The sequence below is a fragment of the Mauremys mutica genome, chromosome 4 (assembly GCF_020497125.1).
Source record: "Mauremys mutica isolate MM-2020 ecotype Southern chromosome 4, ASM2049712v1, whole genome shotgun sequence".
NCBI classification, from domain to species: Eukaryota; Metazoa; Chordata; order Testudines; family Geoemydidae; genus Mauremys; species Mauremys mutica.
Genome location: NC_059075.1, coordinates 138,728,719 through 138,747,542, shown reverse-complemented (window position 1 = coordinate 138,747,542; position 18,824 = coordinate 138,728,719). Strand labels below are relative to the sequence as shown.

Genomic DNA, 18,824 nt, shown 5'->3' with positions numbered 1-18,824 from the left:
TTGCTAGTAGTAATGGCAGATGGGGTGTGATCTCTTTTATGACATTCTGATACCAGCAAATGCCCTGGTGTAGATGCAGTTGAACTGGCAAAAGAAGTCCTTTTGCCAGTATAGCTGATTTCATTTGACCACTGCTATAAGTTATCCTGGCAGAAGAGCTCTTTCTCTGGTATAAACTGTGTCTACACTAGGAAGATTTGCCAGGATAGCCATACTGATATAGCTGTACCAGCAAACCCTTTCTAGTGTAGACAAGGCCCTAGTCACTAAAGATCCCTTGGGGCTGTTCTCAAGAGATGGGGTGTTGCTGGCTGTGCTCTGTCCACATTTTGAGGGTGGTAATTAACGTTCTGCCTCCCTAAGATCATCCCATGTGTTCAGTTGGATATAGTATCCTCCACTTCCCATCCCAAACTGGTGTGTTGTACTGATGTGCTCTCCTGAACAGGTGCCATCTTCTGCCCTGCATTTCAGTGGTGCATGGCGCAATCCTCATATACAGCCTCTAAAGCACCTTGCAGTCGATAATGATTCCCTTTTCCTGACTAGCTTTTGCCCCAGGCCATGTGCCTTGTGTTCGGGTATTTTAGGAACAGTGTCTCTCCAGATCCGTTGCCTGGACATCACATTGTTTTTATCCACCCCAAGACATGCCCAGACAGAGAGATTTTTCTCCTGGCATGTCAGACAGCAAGCCCAGGCCTACCACCCTCATTCACGCAAATGGTTCCCTTTTGGCAGTCACGTGAAATAATCTAGTTCCATTCTGAACCCGGATTGGGCTACAATGCAGAAAATACACAGAAAGTGCAAAGAGCCAAATTCATCCACTGATTTCAGTGGGCTGCCCCGGGGATGAATTAGGCCCAAAACATTTAATGTTAATGGCATCACTCCCAGACCATGGGTCTGTCTACACTGCAATTCAAGGTGTGATTGCAGCTCAACAGGGCCACCCAGAGGATTCAGGGCGCCTGGGGCAAAGCAATTTCAGGGACCCTTCATAAAAAAAGTTGCAATACTATAGAATACCATATTCTCGTGGGGGCGCCTGTGAGGCCTGGGGCAAACTGCCCCTCAGAATCCCTGACCCATCCTACTCCTTGTCCCCTGACCACCCCCCCGAGACCCTCCCAACCACCACCCCGGGACACCACCCCACACTAACCCCCCCCTGCTCCCTGTCCCCTGACTGCCCCGACCCCCATCCACCCACCCGCCAAGTCCTGACAGGCCCCCAGAACGCCCATGATCCAACCCCCCATTCCCCGACCCCTGATCACCATCCCCCAGAACCTCTGCCCCTCCCTGTCCCCTGACTGTCCCCGGGACTCCCTGTCCCTTATCCAACACCCCCCAGCCCCGGCCCCCTTACCATGCCGCTTACCCCTGCCTCCCCATCTCCCGGAGCCTCAGCGTGTCACGTTCAGGAGCAGCCCTGGACAGCGCTGCAGCGGCATGGCTCCGCGCCCCCCGCAGGAGGAGCTCAGGCCCCACCCGAGCCATGCCGCTTTAGCGCTATCCAGGACCACTCCTGGATGCAGCATGCTGAGGTGCCGGGGGATGGGGGAAGGTGGAGGTGGGGGGGAGCCTCCGACATTCTCGTGGGGGCCCCTGCGGGGCCCGGGGCCTGGGGCAAATTGCCCCATTTGCCCCCCCCCTCTGGGCAGCCCTGCAGCTCAATAGACATACCAGGGTGAGCTGTATCTGTGCTGGCGTGGCTGAAAATGAGCAGCGTAGATGTGGCAGCACAAGATTCAGAGCAGGCTAGCAATGCGAGCGCATGTCCAAGTTGCCTGGCATATTTGCATGCCCGCTGCCGTGTTTACACTGCTAATTTAGTTAAAGCTAGAGCAGGTACGTCTAACCAAACTGCAATCACACCTCAGATTGCAATGCTGACAATATACTCCATGCAGCCAGCACATAGCTATTCCTTTGGAAACCTTTATTCCTTCTCTCTGACCACCCCCTTCCCTCAGGCTTTCTCAGAGGATGGGCTCAATGTCATGTAGGCCTTTGTCTACAGGGGGAAATTGACTGGAAGAGCTATTGCAGCAGTCCCTTATTGTCTGCATGACCCTATTTTCAGACGCTTTGCTTCCTGCCACCCCCGACAGCATGGAAGATGCCATTCTGGCGCGAAAAATGGCATCCTCCGGGCAGCATGACCTTGCATGCACCGTATGTGTGAGGTTCTGCTGTACAGAGCAAAATGGTGTCCTCCACACACTCAGGATAGCTGTGACTGCATCTTTGGTTGCATGACCCCACTAGGTGTCACGACCCATAGTCACGACCCAGAGATATTTCTGTCATTGCACTATTCTGGAATTGAGTGATTTTTATTCTGGAACCGAGTGTTCGTATAGGGAGCTATTCTGGAATAGTTTATTCCACTATAGACATTCTGTTCAATTTCCCCATGCAAACAAGGCCTTAATCCTAGTTTACACTGGATGCTCTGGATATTCCTGGGCCCAGTAGAAAACAATTTTGAGACAGACATAAGGAGAATTTGTTATTCAAGTACTCCCAGAATTTTGGATGTAAAATGGCACCTGGTTCTAAACTAAAACGCAGCCAATGCAATACCCAAAACCACTTTGGATTTAGCTGTTAGACAGATGGGTCAACTCCAGAACCTTCTATTTGATTTCCTCTAAAATTTAGAGTTCTGGTAAAACAGGATCTGGATAAAAACCTACTCTGGTTTTGGTTCAGTAAGGCCAAAATATCCACTGACAAGGTTTTGCACAATGAAAACCTGACCCTATTGTGCCCAGTCTCTTGAAACAAAGGTCCAGGCCTAAATCTACGTAGCTCCATTGACATGAATGGAGCTATAGACGAGATTCTGCCGAATTCACATCTTTCAGCAATGTGCATTTCATTTCTGGAGAACTATTCCCTGAAATCCCAGCTTCTTTCCCGTCCTCGACGTGTGTGATGGGCAATGACATACTTAAATAAATGCCAGACAAAAATAATTATCCACATCCTCGTTTCAAATTTATGCATTCCCTCTCCCCACCCTCAGACTCATCAGCTCATAATGGTTCTCCCCTCTCCTCTGATGGCTTTGTTTATACTAAAGTGAGCCGTGGGGAGTTTATTATCTTCCTCTGGCGACACCTAGATATTGCATAGGACTGGTCAAACAGGACTGTTCGGCATCATTATCATACAAATAGGTCAGCAACTGTTACATCTCTGTGTGAGAGAAAATTGTTCCCAGCTTCTGACAGGAATCAAATATTAGCCCACAGCTCTGAGCAGGACAGAATAGCAACTCTAAATGCAAATATGAAACACTAAGGGTGTTATGTTTGTAGATGAATTAATGAGGCGCTGTAGCTGGAGCCTCTTGGTTGAAAGCTGCTCAGTACTCGTAATGTTAATATATCCCACTGCACAGCGCTTCACAGACATGCTAATTAATCCTCTCAGCAGTGCTATGACATATCATTAACCCCATTTTATGCATGGTGAAACTGAGGCATGGAAAAATCAGGTGACTTTCCCAAGCCCAAACAGTAAGTCATTGGCATAGCCAAGATTAGAACTGTACTTCCTGACACCTAGTCCTGTGCACATTCCTTTAGACCAAATTGCCTCACTTATGAGTTTCACTATAAAACAGGAGACAAAAATCCATTTTGTCCCAGAGGTGGTGACCCAGCTTGGAAACAGACAATCCCTTGCTCCAGAAGCCTGCTTGTGAAGGGGAAAGAAGACATTTAGGAAACAGAATACTCCAGAGGAAACCCTAAATGCCTGGATGAAGGAGGCTAGACCAAGTCTCTCTTTTTCTTCTCCTATAACTTCACTTGGTGGCCAGGTCTGCTCACGTTGATTCCTTTCTTTTCCTTTGTCTTATCTCGGAAGGATTTGAAAGACACGGAGATGAACCAAGCCCGACCTCGCTATGTTGTCGACCGGGCTGCGTATTCTGTCAACTTCTTCGATGAAGAGTTTGAGAAGAAAAAGAGAAGTTACCCGCTTGGGGAAAAAGTCAAGAACCTTTTCAGGTAATGTGGAATGCTACTGAGTCTCCTTCGGAGCATGTTGCCAGGTCAGATTTGGCTCAGCAGTGCGGTGTTTGGGGGCGTGGAGAGAAGGGGACGAGAGACTGCGAACCCTAAGATCAATACAACATTTCCATTTAAAAAAATTCCAGGGGAAACGTTTTTAAGCAAATAAATAGTCTCCTGTGGCATTTTACAACCCAGGCATTGCAGCATAGGGAAAGCAATGACAACCTGTTAGTAATTTTCTAATCAATTTCACAATTAGTAGAGAGATTTTTCAAAGGCACAAAGGGCAGTAGGCAGCCAGCTGCCGCTGAAGCAGTCCACGACTCTGGAGGTTTGATATATACACACACACACAAAGGATCTGTCATGCAGCTCTGGCTACATAAAAGAACCTTGAAATAATCAGAAATGGCCCCTTGAAAATACCCCCACGTATCTGGGGACTCCTCAGCTGCCATAGACCTAGTGTAAGGGCTCTGCATCTGCCCTATTATCAGCTCCCAGCATAGGGAGTGAATCAGGGGCAAGGCTGGAGTGCACTGCATTATGGCTAGTCCTTGCTTCCCGGGGTCTAGCATAGGCCAGCTGCTTTCACTTATATTGGGTGCAGGGCCCTGCCTCAGAATACAGGGAGTGCACTTTAACACTCCTCCAACATGTATAGAGTCCTGGCCATGGCCCCAGGACAGCAATGGACTAACTGAGCGTCAGGCCCTGCAAACTAATAGCTAACTGAGCACAGATATTTGGAGTGGAAAGATTTCTGTACTCTGAAATCATGATGGGCGGCTGTTTGAGGTGCTCCCTGGGCTTTGGATAGGTGAAGCCATAGGCTGGCGAGCCTTTGTTAAACTCGACACATTGATGCCTCAGAGGCTGTGGCTGTTCCCATGTTGACTTTAGATTTGGGTGGCATCCAGGTGCTTTTTAAGTGGAGGGAGTTTTTCAATAAGCCCCAGGAATAACTGCTCTCTATCTCACTTCGCTGAAGTACGGAACAGCACCACCCCAGGGAGAAAATGCAATCACAGCAGCTGGAGATTAATACATCTGGGATATCCAGAGCTGAGTAATGAATATATATTTGATTAGGTTTGCAGTGTAATTGAAAGGTAAATGGAGTTTATGGTTTTCACTTCAAATGAATCAGTCTGCAGTGTGCCATGACACCAGAAATGAAGGCAGCCTGGCTGTGCTCAGAAGAATGCTTTTGCTTTGCATTTGTATAGAAAACATCTTTCATCCAAGTATCTCAATGGGCTTTGCAGACATTAACTGAGGAAGGCTGTACATGTATTGTTAGATTCATAGGACTGATAGGTAAGCTGAGGTTCACTGACATGCTTAAAGCCTTATAATGAGTCAGTGGCAGAAAGGAGAACAGAACCTAAAGAAACCTGCGTAGAGAAACCCTACAAGTCCTATGTTCTAACCACTGAAGAAAGATACTGCCTGAGATCCCTGAACAGTTCAGGGGATGTAGATATAAGATCTTACTTTAATTTCAATAGCAGATATGTGTCTAAATCCCTGTAATTGCTTTGGAAACTTCACCTGCTATTTCTAAAATATAAACCCTGTCCAACCATGCATTCTAGGGTAATATACAAATCCTAGAGATCCACTTCCCTCTTCCAACACCTGTGACGTTCAGCCTATGCTAATAATCGGGGCAGCTTCTGAGGAATGTCTGTCCGTCCCTGTTTTTTCACAAGACCCTGTGTTTGCTCAAATGGTTTATTCAGGAATGTTAAATTAGTTTATGTGACTTCTACAGTCTGTTTCCAATACTTGTTTGTTTGTTAGTTTTATGTCTGATGGATGTGATCAACAAAGCTGCAAATTCTTTCTTTTTCGACTGAGTTTTAAAATGTATTGGTCCAAGGCTTCTGGTAATCTAGGATCAGAGCTGGGGCAAACCAGAGGTAGTTTAGATTTTGCTTGGTTGGGTTTTGATTTTGCAAGGTCAGAACTGCAGTCAGAAAGTGGGGCAGATCCAGATCCCATGTTATCTGAACCTCCAAAGCTTTGGAGAGGGGCTGATCTGGATTATGTTTCCCGTTTTGGTGTATTGCTGTGTGAAGCAGAATTGAACACAGTTTTGATCCAGGTAGTATTTGCTCCAAAGTTTGAGGATGGGTTGGATAAATGGTTCTGACCCATCCCTACCTGGGACACGGCAATATAGCAACTAAGAGTAAAAAGCCTGGTTCATCTTTGCGCTGCTCCTCGTGTCAACACCTGTTTCAGTGTGAAGCATGTGCAGAACGCTGCCACATCAGCCTGGTGATCCTTCATACCCAGGTTGGCTTTGTGTCTACTCCGGTCTAATGTAAATGACTTCCTAAGGCAAGAGGCAATGAAAATCAGGACCATTGTCATTTGCATAGGAAACCTTGTAGGGAGGGAGAAAGCTTGTTATCAGGACCCTCCTTCCTTACTTGTGTTCATTTCCTCTCTAGATGTTCATCGTCCAGATTCAAAGTCATCATCTACAGTCTGTTTCCAATACTCGTCTGGCTCCCCAAATATAAATTTAAAGACTACATTGTGCCCGATGTCCTCGGGGGAATCAGTGCGGGGACAATACAAGTGCCACAAGGTGAGACCAGGTTTCCTTTCCCTAGTGGGGGTTAGGAAGTCACTTCCCGCCCCCCTTGAGCAGCTGTGAGGAGAGAACATTCCCACCTTGCTCCAATTAAAGTTCGGACATGCTGTCGATGGCTGATTTTATCCCCTTCCTGGGGTTGGCTTTATTAGTAACAACAGAACATACAACCTCAGCCAAAGCTTTCTCCTCAAAGCTGGCTCTGCCCCTAGTTCCCTCTCACCAGAGGGTCACATCTCATAGCCTGGGAGAGTTAACAAGCTGCACTTACCACAAAGACCCAGCAGAACTGACTCAGCAGCTTTGTGCAGATTTTTAACTTCCGCTAACAGGATGAGCCACTACTAGAAGAGTCCTGCATCCCTATGAAGGCGCATAGGTCCTGCTGCCTTGGTACAGTAGCCCACTCCATAAATGTCCATTATGGGCTTTCTTGCATTTAGTACATTGTCAAAGACAGGCTGCAGAACTAGCTGGGCCACTGTTCCGTGCCAGTAAGGGAATTCCCAGGGACCGCAGCTGTAGCTGAGATGGAAGATCTGAAGTCAATTTCACTTGCATTTTTCAGGGATGGCCTTTGCGCTGCTTGCCAATCTGCCTCCCATCAATGGACTCTACTCCTCCTTCTTCCCTTTGATACCCTACTTCATCCTAGGTGGTGTCCACCAGATGGTCCCAGGTAAGTTCCCCTTTCTAGTTCTGAGATCTGAATGTCTGTACATTCCAATTACGTTCATTGCCCGAGGGCACCTCCTCCAGCTGTACCATATCTCCTGATAGGGCACTGTTTTACCAAGCCTGTTCTCTGGTGCATTAATCAAGGTCCTGGATCCCTGGTGCCTGCTGTATAGCATTGCGCCATGAACTGATAAACCACTGCCATGTTCTGCTACAGAAGTGGCTGCATTGCAGTGACGGGTGATTCCCAATCTACATTAATGCTTTTCAGGATGGGATGCTTTGTATACCTGCAAGTCACCTGTTACTGTTTTGTCTTGCAGGCACATTTGCTGTCATTAGCATTATTGTTGGGAGCGTCTGCCATGATCTGGCTCCTGAATCCGATTTCCAATACTTTAACCATACCACCAATGAGATAAACATCAACAACACAGCCATGGAGGCAGCCAGACTGGAGATCTCTGCCACATTAGCCTGTCTGACAGCCATCATACAAGTAAGGACATCTCCGCACTAAAGCTGCAGTAGTGTCCACTGCCTGAGCTAAGCCGCCTAACCCTTCCCCTTGTATGAAGTTGAACAGTGACTGGTTATGCAGGAAAACTGCAGTAGGATTTTGTCATTTGTGCACCCTCGAGGAAGGGGATGGCAGTGCCAGCAGGTGCAACAATTGGGACTGTTTCCAAATAGGTGATACCTGGAGACAAAGGGTTTGGAAGGGTCCTGTGGTCCTGGCCCCCACTTCAGAAACACTGGACCTCAGACACTATCGTGATTCCTAAACTATAATAGGGATCTGGATAGATGGACCCATCCTATATTAAAGTTTCTGAACAAAAAAGAGGCACATTGGGGTCTCTGTTCTTTCATGAGCAGCAGCTCATAGCAATTGTAGGTGTATTTTTATTCCAAAGACACTTTGCATGGGAGCACATGGGGTGGTAGAAAATGAAGCATGTGGCAATGCCCATACTAGACATGGCGTATGCTAGACATGGCATGTGCTAGGCAGGGTGTGCACTAGACACATAGTCAGTATTTCCACTGCCTGTGTTCAGAGCGGGCATCTGGCTCATGGTGCAGGGCTGAGGGGAGGATGCAGATGCCAAGGTGGTGCAAAGCTCACCCTGTGCACTCTCCCAATCCTGTGAGCAGAGCTAGTTAGAGCACTCGCCAGGTGACACTAGTGGCCCCAACAGAACAAAATGGCATCCCAGCCACACTCCCCTAGCCTCTGTATTGGCTCTTTGCCACCAGAGAATGCTCCCAGCCTGGCATGACTCTCCCTGGGCTACTTACGCTGGCTCTGTGTCCAGACCGCCTCAGTGCCCAGTGCCAAATGGCTGCCCCACACTGCAGGGGCCAGCCTGTCGCGTGCAGCAGCTTTCCATTAATGAGCTCTGTGATGGCCCCAGGGACGGGGTCTGGGCTGTTTCCAGTATGTTTTCACTGTGATGTGTGCGTCCGTCCATCCTTAGATCTGTCTGGGATTTGTGCAGTTTGGCTTCGTTGCCATCTACCTCTCGGAATCCTTCATCCGGGGCTTCATGACTGCAGCAGGGCTCCAGATCCTCATCTCGGTGCTCAAATATGTCTTTGGCTTGACAATCCCGGCCTACACTGGGCCCTTGGCCATCGTCTATGTAAGTGAGCTCACTGGAGTAGGGACATTCTCTCCACACCTCGGCCCAGGGGCTAGCAAGCTGCAGACATTGCGTCAGCAAATACATGGGGACGTTACTTAATGAATCCGAAATCAAATGAGCAGAGGACTGAGAGGGTGCAAGCACAATGCAGTCTGCTCCATTCCCAGCACTCTCAGCTTGTACCCAGGGTCCTTTGTGCCGTTACTGTCATAAATAAAACCACAATCAGACCTGAGCCCTGATCGTTTTTAATTATTAACGTTGATGGGTCTTGAGGGAGTTTTGGAAGGAATATTAGCCTCCTGCTTCAAGGCCCGAGACAGCCTCTAGCTATTAGGGGTCAGGGGGAAACTACCTGTGGCTGCAGGTTATCCCATAAATATGACCTCTTGCGCCTTCCTCTGATCCATCTGGTACTGGCCACTGTCAGAGATGGGACACTGAACTAAATGGTCCCCTGGTCTGGTCCAGCCTGGCAGTAACTCTGAGGCAAGGTTCGGTTCACTGAAGGCGACACTGCTGGATTGACCTTAGCCCTGTTTAGGTTTGAAATCACAGAATCAGATGAGTCAGCAGAGAGTTGGGCATGTCAGAGCGTCCCTGGGGCCAATGCAGGAAAATCCAAACCTACAATCTCTAGAGACACCTCCCTGATTTTTAGTATTCCAATGAACGCAGGTATTCCGTCTGGATGTAAACATTTCCCAGCATTCTTTGCAAGTCAGGCACTGCAGCACTGGGGAAGTGGATGAGAATTAGGGACTAGGGGGAAAAAAAAGAGAGACCCATATGGAGTTGATCCACATTTCATCCGCCTCTGACTGATGTATGGCAATGGAGTGACAGTGGCATAAGACTGGTAGGAGAGGGGAATCAGGCCCTGGTGAATCTATTTTCACTGTCCTAGATGAGTGAAACAACACAAAAAAGGATGCAGTCAGCACTAACGATGGAAAATAAATGACCGTTTTTTTCAAATGCTTTGAGTTTCAATAACTGAAGATGTCATTGGGGCATGGGTAAAGGCACTGAATGTTTTTAAACATATAGGCCCAGATCCTCAATAGCTATGAATGGGGTAGCTGCACTGAAGTCAGTGGAGATGTGCTTTACGCAAACTTGAGGAGATGGCCCTGCCCCTCTCTGGGGCTGATCCATAGTCCTTTCCATTGACTTCAGTGGCTTCTATGCACCTGGAAGTTTGGCTGCGTAACTGAAGTAACCAGACACAGAAGCAGGCTGTCTTGGGATTTCTGGTGCTTGTTTCATTCCCCAGTGCTGTTTCATATGCTCAGAGCAGGGGTGCTGGAACGGTTTGTAGAGTCAGGGGGCTGAGAGCCATTGAACCAAACTGTAAACCCTGGATATGATGGAAACCACTTCAAGCCAGAGGCACCCCCAGCACCCCTAGTTCCAGCACCTGTGGCTCAGAGATGTCCATGGGGCGGCCAGAGTGGGCTGGGGGTGAGTTCTCTGCTTTGCCCACTGGAATTCCAGGTAGCCCTTCTCAACATTTTGCTGACTGCTGTCCCTTCTCCCCCCTCTAGACATTCATTGATATTTGCAAAAATCTCCCCAAGACCAACGTGGCCTCCTTGATCTTCGCCCTGATCAGCACTGTGCTCCTGATTATTGTGAAAGAGCTCAACATGAAATACATGAAGAAGATCCGGGTGCCCATCCCCATGGAGATCGTCATAGTAAGTGACACCCGAGCTTTGTCATCCTCTGTCCATGAGAGAGGAAACCACCTTTCCCTGAAAGAGCCTTTTCCCCTCATCTCTTCCCAGCCTTTGCAGGAAGGTGCATCTCTAAGACATGGTCGTTTACACCAGGACAAAGTGGGCGTAGAGCACTACACTTCTCATTTGGTTGCATTTTACACCCTGCACTCACTTTGCCCGGGTGCACAATGCAAGGGCGATGGAACATCAAGGCCCCTGAGTTTGGCTTCAGTTTCAGAAATGCAGCAGCTCCAAAACCTCCGAGAGAAGCTGCTGATCCTGCTGAATTTCATGTCAGAATGAGGGTTGGGCCTGAGTCAGAAAGTTTGGCTCAGGGACCCCCAAATCCCAGGTGTGTGTGTGACGGATTCAGTCACCCCGTTGTGGTTCATCTCTAAGTGAAACCATGACAAACAATACATCTCCCCAGCCCCAACAGAGCCACAGCAGGCTAGGTTCATATCTGCAGAGGCCTTGCCAGCCACACTTCTGCTGTGAGCTCTCTCTAAACCATATACAAGCTAAGTCTCCCCTCAGAGCATGTGTAGAATGGCCACAAGCTTCCATGGGGGAGAGAGTATAACCGAGATTTTAGGACAGGAAACTAGGGGTCAGGAACTTTGGGTTCTATTCCTCACACTATCCCAGCTCGCTGCTATTTCGGGGCTCTGTCTCAGTTCTCCAAAATGGGGGATGACATGACTGATCAACCTTGTCTTGTGTGGCTCCAGTAATACTCATCATGGATATCCTGTGATGAAAGGGGATAGGGAAGCCCAAGTATTATTATATCCTCAAGAGGAGGAGAACCCCTCCAAACCTTTGTTTCTTTCTCATATTTTGGATTGCCAGTGCACTCCTTTAATGTCTGTGGGGGTAAACTAATCCATGACATAAACGGACATAACACCCATTGAAGCAGATGGATGTTTCTCCCGCTTGATCCAGGGCTGAATTTGGCTTTATGGGTCTCGTTCTCGGCTGTAGTAGGCATTAGCCACTATCTCACCATCCCGCACAGCTAAGTCCGTGCAACGCTGCATAAGGATCTGACAGTGCTGCTTCCACTTACAGCTCCTTTACTCTTTGTGATTTCAGGTCATAGTAGCTACTGCGGTCTCTGGCTGTTTGAACATGCCTGAGAAATACGACATGCCAATCGTTGGGAAGATTAAGATGGGGTAAGTGCGTGTGCAGGCCTGATTCCATTTCCAAGGGCTGATTCCCTCTGGACCAGGGATAGTCCCCTACCAGCCCATGCTGAGATACAACCCCCACCGAAGTGAGAGATAATGAAGGACACTGATTGCCGAAGTGGAGAACTCAGTGAAAGGGACACCATTTTATTACTGCGATTGTCTCTTCTTCTCCTCAAATCTGACCCTGGCCCCGTTTACTGAGGTTCCTCCATAGCTCTCCCTGAGTGATTGCCTTGACCCCAGCAAAATCTATGCCCCTAACAAACAGCCTCATGCAGAAAGGCACCATTGGGCACTACGAGGGGGTAGAGAGGGGTTCCACTCTGGTTCAGGTTCTGCACAAGGCGGGAGCTGAATGTGACCATTGTCTGCAGTGTGACCAATGTACAGTGATTGCAGGAGACCTGGGTTTGCGTCCCAGCTCTGCCACAGCCTCCCTGAGTGACCTTGGGCAAGTCATTTTATCTTTCCAGGCCTTGGTTTCCCATCTGGGAAATGTAAAATCTTCCCTTCCTTTGTCTGGCTTATACTTTGTGTCTGTGCAGCACCCAGCACAATGGGGCAACAGTTTTTGCTGGGGCCGCTAGGCGCTACCAGAATACAAGTTACTTGTAACAAGTAATAATAACTACAGCAGGGAGTGACTGTCTTTTGTGATTGGTATCCGAAGAGGCCACTAATTTGCCTGAGCATTCGTAAATCATCCTACAATATCCTAGGATAAGGACTAACCCCAGGCTGTAGCAATAGTCCTGCTGCACTGCACTCAGATATCATTGTGCTGGGTGAGGCATGAGAACCAAAATAGAACAGAATCTAGGGCAGGTTGGAGTGGAAAATGTCTCCTAATCCTTCTTTCTTTATCTGAGTCAATGCATTAGTGGATTATAAAGGGCAGCATATAATTACCAAGCTACAATTGTGTAAAGCATACAGTACTGCGCTGCACAATCTTATAATTACAAGGGACACACAGCACCAGTCCTGTGTCGAAATAATAAACAAGGCTGGAGCTGGGACTGTGTCTAGGGTATTCAGCATGTGCAAAGCACGGTAAGTTCTGTAAGCCTGGGGAGCACGTTGGCACTAGTATTCTTTTTAGAGATCTATTCCATTTAGGTTCAATTGAAATGTTGTGTTTCAATTATTATATCAGAGAGACAAGGTGGGAGGTAATATCTTTTCTTGGACAAACTTGTGTTGGTGGGAGATATAAGCTTTTGAGGCACTCCACTCTTTTTTCTTCAGTCCTGAAGCAGAGCTTTGTGTAAGCTCAAAGGCTTGTCTCTCTCCCCAACAGAAGTTGGGCCAAGAAACAATATTACCTCCCACCTGGTCTCTCTAATATCCTGGGACCAACACAGCTACAACAACACTGCATAGTATACGATCATATACAATAAAAGTCAAAATGAAAAAGTTGTTTCAAAATGAGAAAGTTAAAACATTGTTTCAACCTTATCAAAATGAATCATTTTGATCTTTTTTCAAAATGAAATTTCATCGACATTGTCTCATTCCTGTGAAATGTTTCGATTTGGTCAAATTTTCTGACTCTTCTACTGGAAAATTTTTGAGGAGCTCTAATTCTTTGGTGTTGGTGATGCAATTCCTGGCACTCCTCTGTCGGTCGGTTCTGAGCCAATGGCTCTGCATGGCACTAGAGGGGGCTGTGTTGCTTGGAGGTGCAGTCTTTCAGATTAAAGAGAGAGCAAAAGATGTGGTCACTTGGGGTCATTTAAAATCCTCTCGCACTTTTTGCAAAAGCCCCAGCATCCTGACCAAATCCCAGCTGGAGTCCACTGACCTAAATTTCCCCCACAGTTTCATTTGGATATGTCATTCTACACTCATCTTCCTGAACAGTTGTGCAGTGCAGCTGTGCATCGTTAAACAGCTGCTGTGTTCCTCCCAGAGGTGACTGCATTTTGGTAGTGGGTGAAGTGAATCCTGTATATATAAAGTCAAATCGTGGTCCACTGGCTCCATCTCTAAACACCTATGTCTTGACAGCTTTCTCCTCTATTCTTTGGCTGCAGCTTCCCAGTCCCCACACTCCCACTGGTGAGCAAGTGGAAAGATATGATTGGCACAGCTTTCTCACTTGCCATTGTGGGCTACGTGATCAACCTGGCCATGGGACGCACCCTGGGAACCAAACATGGCTATGACGTAGACCCCAACCAGGTAACATTTATTTAAAGAGATATAGGCAAGATCAGGGGTGGGCAAACTTTTTGGCCCAAGGGCCACATTGGGGTTGCGAAACTGTATGGAGGGCGGGGTAGGGAAGGCTGTGCCCCCCCAAACAGCTTGGCCCCCACCCCCTATCCGCCCCCTCCCACTTCCCACTCCCTGACTGCCCCCCTCAGAACCCCTGACCCATCCAACCCCCCCTCTGCTCTTTGTCCCCTGACCACCCCCCAGGCCCCACCCCCTATCCAATCCCCCTGTTCCCTGTCCCCTATACACACCCCTGCCCCCTGACAGGCCCCCCCGGGACTCCCACACCTATCAACCCCTCCCGTTCCCCGTCTCCTGACTCCCCCCCCCGGAACCAGGGGCGGCTCCAGGCCCCAGCACGCCAAGCACGTGCTTGGGGCGGCATGCCGCGGGGGGTGCTCTGCCAGTCGCCGGGCGGGCGGCAGGCGGCTCCGGTGGACCTCCCGCAGGCGTGCCTGTGGAGGGTTCGCTGGTCCCGTGGCTCCGGTGGACCTCCCACAGGTGTGTCTGTGGAGGGTCTGCTGGTCCCGCGCGGCTTCGATGGAGCCGTGGGACCAGTGGACCCTCCGCAGGCACGCCTGCGGGAGGTCCACTGGAGCCGCGGGACCGGCGACTGGCAGAGCGCCTCCCGCAGCGTGCCACCCTGCTTGGGGCAGCGAAATGTCTAGAGCCGCCCCTGCCCCGAACCTCTGTCCCATCCAACTGCCCCCTGCTCCCTGTCCCCTGACTGCCCCCCGGGACTCTCTGCCCCTTATCCAACCCCCCTGCTCCCCGCCCCCTTACCATACTGCTCAGAGCAGCAGGAGCTCGCAGCCCTGCCGGAGCCAGCCACACTGCTGCATTACCCGGCTGGGGTGGTGGGCCAGAGCGGGGGAGGGGCCAGGGGCTAGCCTCCCCGGCCTGGAGCTCAAGGGCCATAGTTTGCCCACCTTTGGTCAAGATACAGCTGGGTATAACGGATGTGAAAGTGGAAGCCTATTTAATAAGTTGGGAGCTTTTAAACACACTCCGTTTCTTTAAAATTTGTGTCTTTCTCTCTTACGCTCAAACTTGCATAGTGGTAGGGTTGCTCATGACTCTGGGGCTAAGTGCACTGGTTTGTTGTTGTATGTAGATTGTCTGTGGGCTAGGGGGAGATTGTACAGGACTGGGGGGAGTTTAGGGTGTGATCCCCCCTGCTTTGCTTTCCCCCCACGACAGTCCCACCTCTCTCTCTTCTTCCGCCCAACTGACCACATCGGGAGGCCTCCTTTCCCAGACACTCTAATATCAGTGCTCCCTGCTCTGCTCGAGACCCGTGCAAGGAAACGGTTGCACGTGCTACAGAAGGCACACCCCTGATCAGCACATGGCTCTCTGTTCCGGCCATGTGTTTCAGGCAGAGTGCGAAGGAGGGGAAGACTATGCCTGTCTGACTCATGCAGAAGGCACCCTTGTAAAGATTTTTAGGGCATTTGGGATTCCAAACATTTGTTATTCCTCATTGTCCCTCCTTTTTAAAATGCCTCTGCAGCTGGTCGCAGACACAAATTAAGGCAGGATATTTGGGAACTGGGTCCAGCTATCAGCCTCAGTGCAGGACTGAATCATCCAGAAGTGGAGAAACAGCTGGGGAAAGGACCTAGACAGACAAAATGACACCAGAGGAATGGGGTTTGATCTGGAAAGGAGGACTAGCAACCACAGTCTGTAGCACAATAAAATAAAATTTCTTTAAGATACTGTTTCAATGGTACCTCAAACCCATCAGGCTAAAAAATACATATAGATTGAACAGGGATAAATGTTGGAGAAACTGCAGTGAAAGAGGAGATTTTATGTATCTATGGTGCACGTGTCCAGTCATTAGAGAGTACTGGGATGCAGGCAGGGGCGACTCTCGGAATCCCGCTGCCCCAAGCAGGGCGGCGCGGCGGGGCGCGCTCTGGCGGTCACCGGTCCCGTGGCTCCGGGAGACCTCTGGCAGACGTGCCTGCGGAGGGTGCACTGTTCCCGCAGTCATGCCTGCGGGAGGTCCACTGGTCCCGCAGCTCCGGTGGACCTCCCGCAGGCATGACTGCGGAAGGTCCGCCAGAGCCGGCTGCCACCCTGCCGGCAAAATGCCGCCCCAAGCGCGCGCTTGGCGCGCTGGGGTCTGGAGCCGGCCCTGGATGCAGGCTATAACGAAATATCACAAATCCTTGGCTCTCTGTTACCAAATGAACCTTTGGTAATCCTCTTGGGGCTTCCCAGCAGAAATGGTCAAACAAGAGGAAATGAAGAATTAATCTCTCATCTGCTAATAGCTGCTTGGCTGCTGAGGCCGTCCTTGGAAAAGAAAAAATAGCCCAACCATAGAGGAATGGTTCAAAAACAATGGGAGGTTGTGGTTAGGGAAACACACCAATTATGTACCTAGGAAATAGACAGAGGACAGATAGATACTTAGATATTTGGTTATCTTTTATTCAATACTCAGACAAAGTACATCCACCTGCAAAAAAACCTCTTGCACCTGTCCAGTTTTTGGGAGTATTAATAAAATCGCTAGAGATGACATATTATAGGTGTTGTAATGATGCTCACTCTGTAGTATGGTAACACCCTGTGAAACAGAAAGATCTGATGATTATATTCCTGTATAATGTCTCTTTAAACAAAAGCTAACGGCTGTGATGACTGTTTTGTTTCTGATGTTTGCATGGCAAGGATTTGCCAACTTGTTAAAACTTCCTAAAGACACAGTTTTTATAGAGAAATCCAGCTGGTCTCTTGTTGCCAGGCACTGGCTGGAGTTGATGTGTCATCATGGGCATAACTTAGGGAATCCACCAATGCCTCTGGGAGGAGAAGGAACAATCCTCTGGGTGAGGAAAAGGGGCAGGAATGACTGCTGTGTGCAGGGCGGACAGTGCTGCTCACACAAGCAGAGCAAGGGAATCCCCGTGACCTACTTCTCTCACCTCCCTTTAATTGCTGCTAGAGGAAACAGTAGGGAGCCGGCACAAGAGTGATGCTTCCTTCCTCCTCTGACAAGCACCTTCCTCTTCTCTCCACAGGAAATGCTTGCCCTGGGCTGCAGTAACTTCTTTGGATCCTTTTTCAAAATCCATGTGATCTGCTGTGCTCTGTCTGTAACCCTAGCTGTGGACGGGGCTGGAGGAAAATCTCAGGTTATTACTTTCTTCTTCCTGGTGCCCAATTTCGCACTAGCAACTGTGATGACACCTCCACGATTAGCGTATAGACAGCCACAGAAGGGGCACCTAAATGTGTCCAGTGGAGCCATTATCTGCTAAAATTCAGAGCCAGAGATTCAGACTCCACTGTTGCTAATCCAGAGTAACTCCACTGACTTTAGCAAAGTCACTCCAGATTGACACCATTGTCACTGAGAGCAGAATTTGAACCGGAAGGCTGTTTTTCTGAGGGGCTAGCTGGATCACATGACTAATGATGGTCATAGAGCTGTTACTCCCCAGAGTGCCAGCTGGAATCCAGACTGGGTCTCTATCTGGCTGGAAGTTGTTACCATCTGATGGATGTCTCCAATGGCCTCTGTATGGGATGGGTTTGGTGAATCTCAACCCATTTTCCAGTGAGCAAGGGTCTACATCACCAAAACCATGCTCCTGACTGGCTGTCGTGCTGACAGACTCAGCAGAGAGGTCAAGGACACATGGGCCACCGAGACCGAACTGCCCTCTCTCCCACAGAGGGGGGTTCCTCCTCATCAGACATTAGTACTGGCACTTTTGCTGCCCATGCTGTGGAGCAAGCACCTGTTGATCTTGAAGGTTGTTCAGTGTAGGCAGCTCCCTGGGACTGCACTGGGCATTGTGGGTGCTCAGCACCTCCCAGGCTCAGGCATAAGGGAAGCACTTTGTTCTCCATTGCAGCTAATCCAGGAGATTTCACCAATACTAAATGCATTCAGTGTGAAAGCTCTTCTTCTCCACGCCAGCAGGCACTCCTGTGTCTAACATGCTGGTCATTCCACTGGGTCCCCGAGAAGAATTTTCTGCTCCTTATGATTTCCAGATGGGCACTGGTCATGTGATGCCAGACCCTTCTTCACTATTTAGCTGTTTTTGTTTCATCTGGCACCAACAGCAGTGACTTTTAATGGGGGCCTGTCACGGGGACAAGTCTTGGGCAAAAGCACAGAGCTCAAGTGAACTGAGGGGCAGAGAGATTAGGTATCATGCCCCAGCCCTCACTGCAAATCAGTGGCAGGACTAAGATACCCCAGAATCCTCAGCCCCATCCTGACACTCAATCCATTAGCTCCATAGTTGCCCCAATTTAATCGGTCCCCAGTTTAAGGAATGACATAAGGTTTAAAAATGCCAGGTTACCGCTGTAATTATTCTTTTTGTTTCCTCAGGTGGCAAGTTTCTTTGTAGCACTGGTGGTTATGATAACCATGCTGGCTTTGGGAATCTACCTCGACCCCCTTCCAAAGGTAAAACCACATGCAACCAGGAGGGCCATGGAGGGTGGGGGGGAATGTAAGTAGGGACATCATGGGGTATAGCTAACCTGCTCCATTTCCTGTGTCGTGTATGTCCAGCCAAACCAGGTCAGCCTTCCTTGCTGTTTGTAAATCAAAGAGCCATCAGATGAAGCTGCACATAGCTCTCATAAACAACACTCCCCTCCCCACTCCTCCTTCCCCATCCCATGAAACTCACTTGATCTGGGGTTTTCTCAAAACCAGGTCCACT

General features: G+C 49.1%; 1 protein-coding gene across 1 annotated transcript in view; it reads left to right on the top strand.

Moving 5' to 3' along the window:
- Positions 1–3,906: 3,906 nt before the first annotated feature.
- SLC26A9 (solute carrier family 26 member 9) overlaps positions 3,907–18,824 on the top strand; it is a 30,084-nt gene continuing 15,166 nt past the window's right edge. The window contains exons 1-10 of the mRNA XM_045016384.1: positions 3,907–4,031; positions 6,500–6,639; positions 7,214–7,324; positions 7,647–7,822; positions 8,805–8,969; positions 10,520–10,672; positions 11,795–11,877; positions 13,935–14,082; positions 17,157–17,270; positions 18,485–18,562. Of these exons, the coding sequence (XP_044872319.1) occupies positions 3,907–4,031; positions 6,500–6,639; positions 7,214–7,324; positions 7,647–7,822; positions 8,805–8,969; positions 10,520–10,672; positions 11,795–11,877; positions 13,935–14,082; positions 17,157–17,270; positions 18,485–18,562 (1,293 nt within the window). The remainder of the gene's footprint in view (positions 4,032–6,499; positions 6,640–7,213; positions 7,325–7,646; positions 7,823–8,804; positions 8,970–10,519; positions 10,673–11,794; positions 11,878–13,934; positions 14,083–17,156; positions 17,271–18,484; positions 18,563–18,824) is intronic.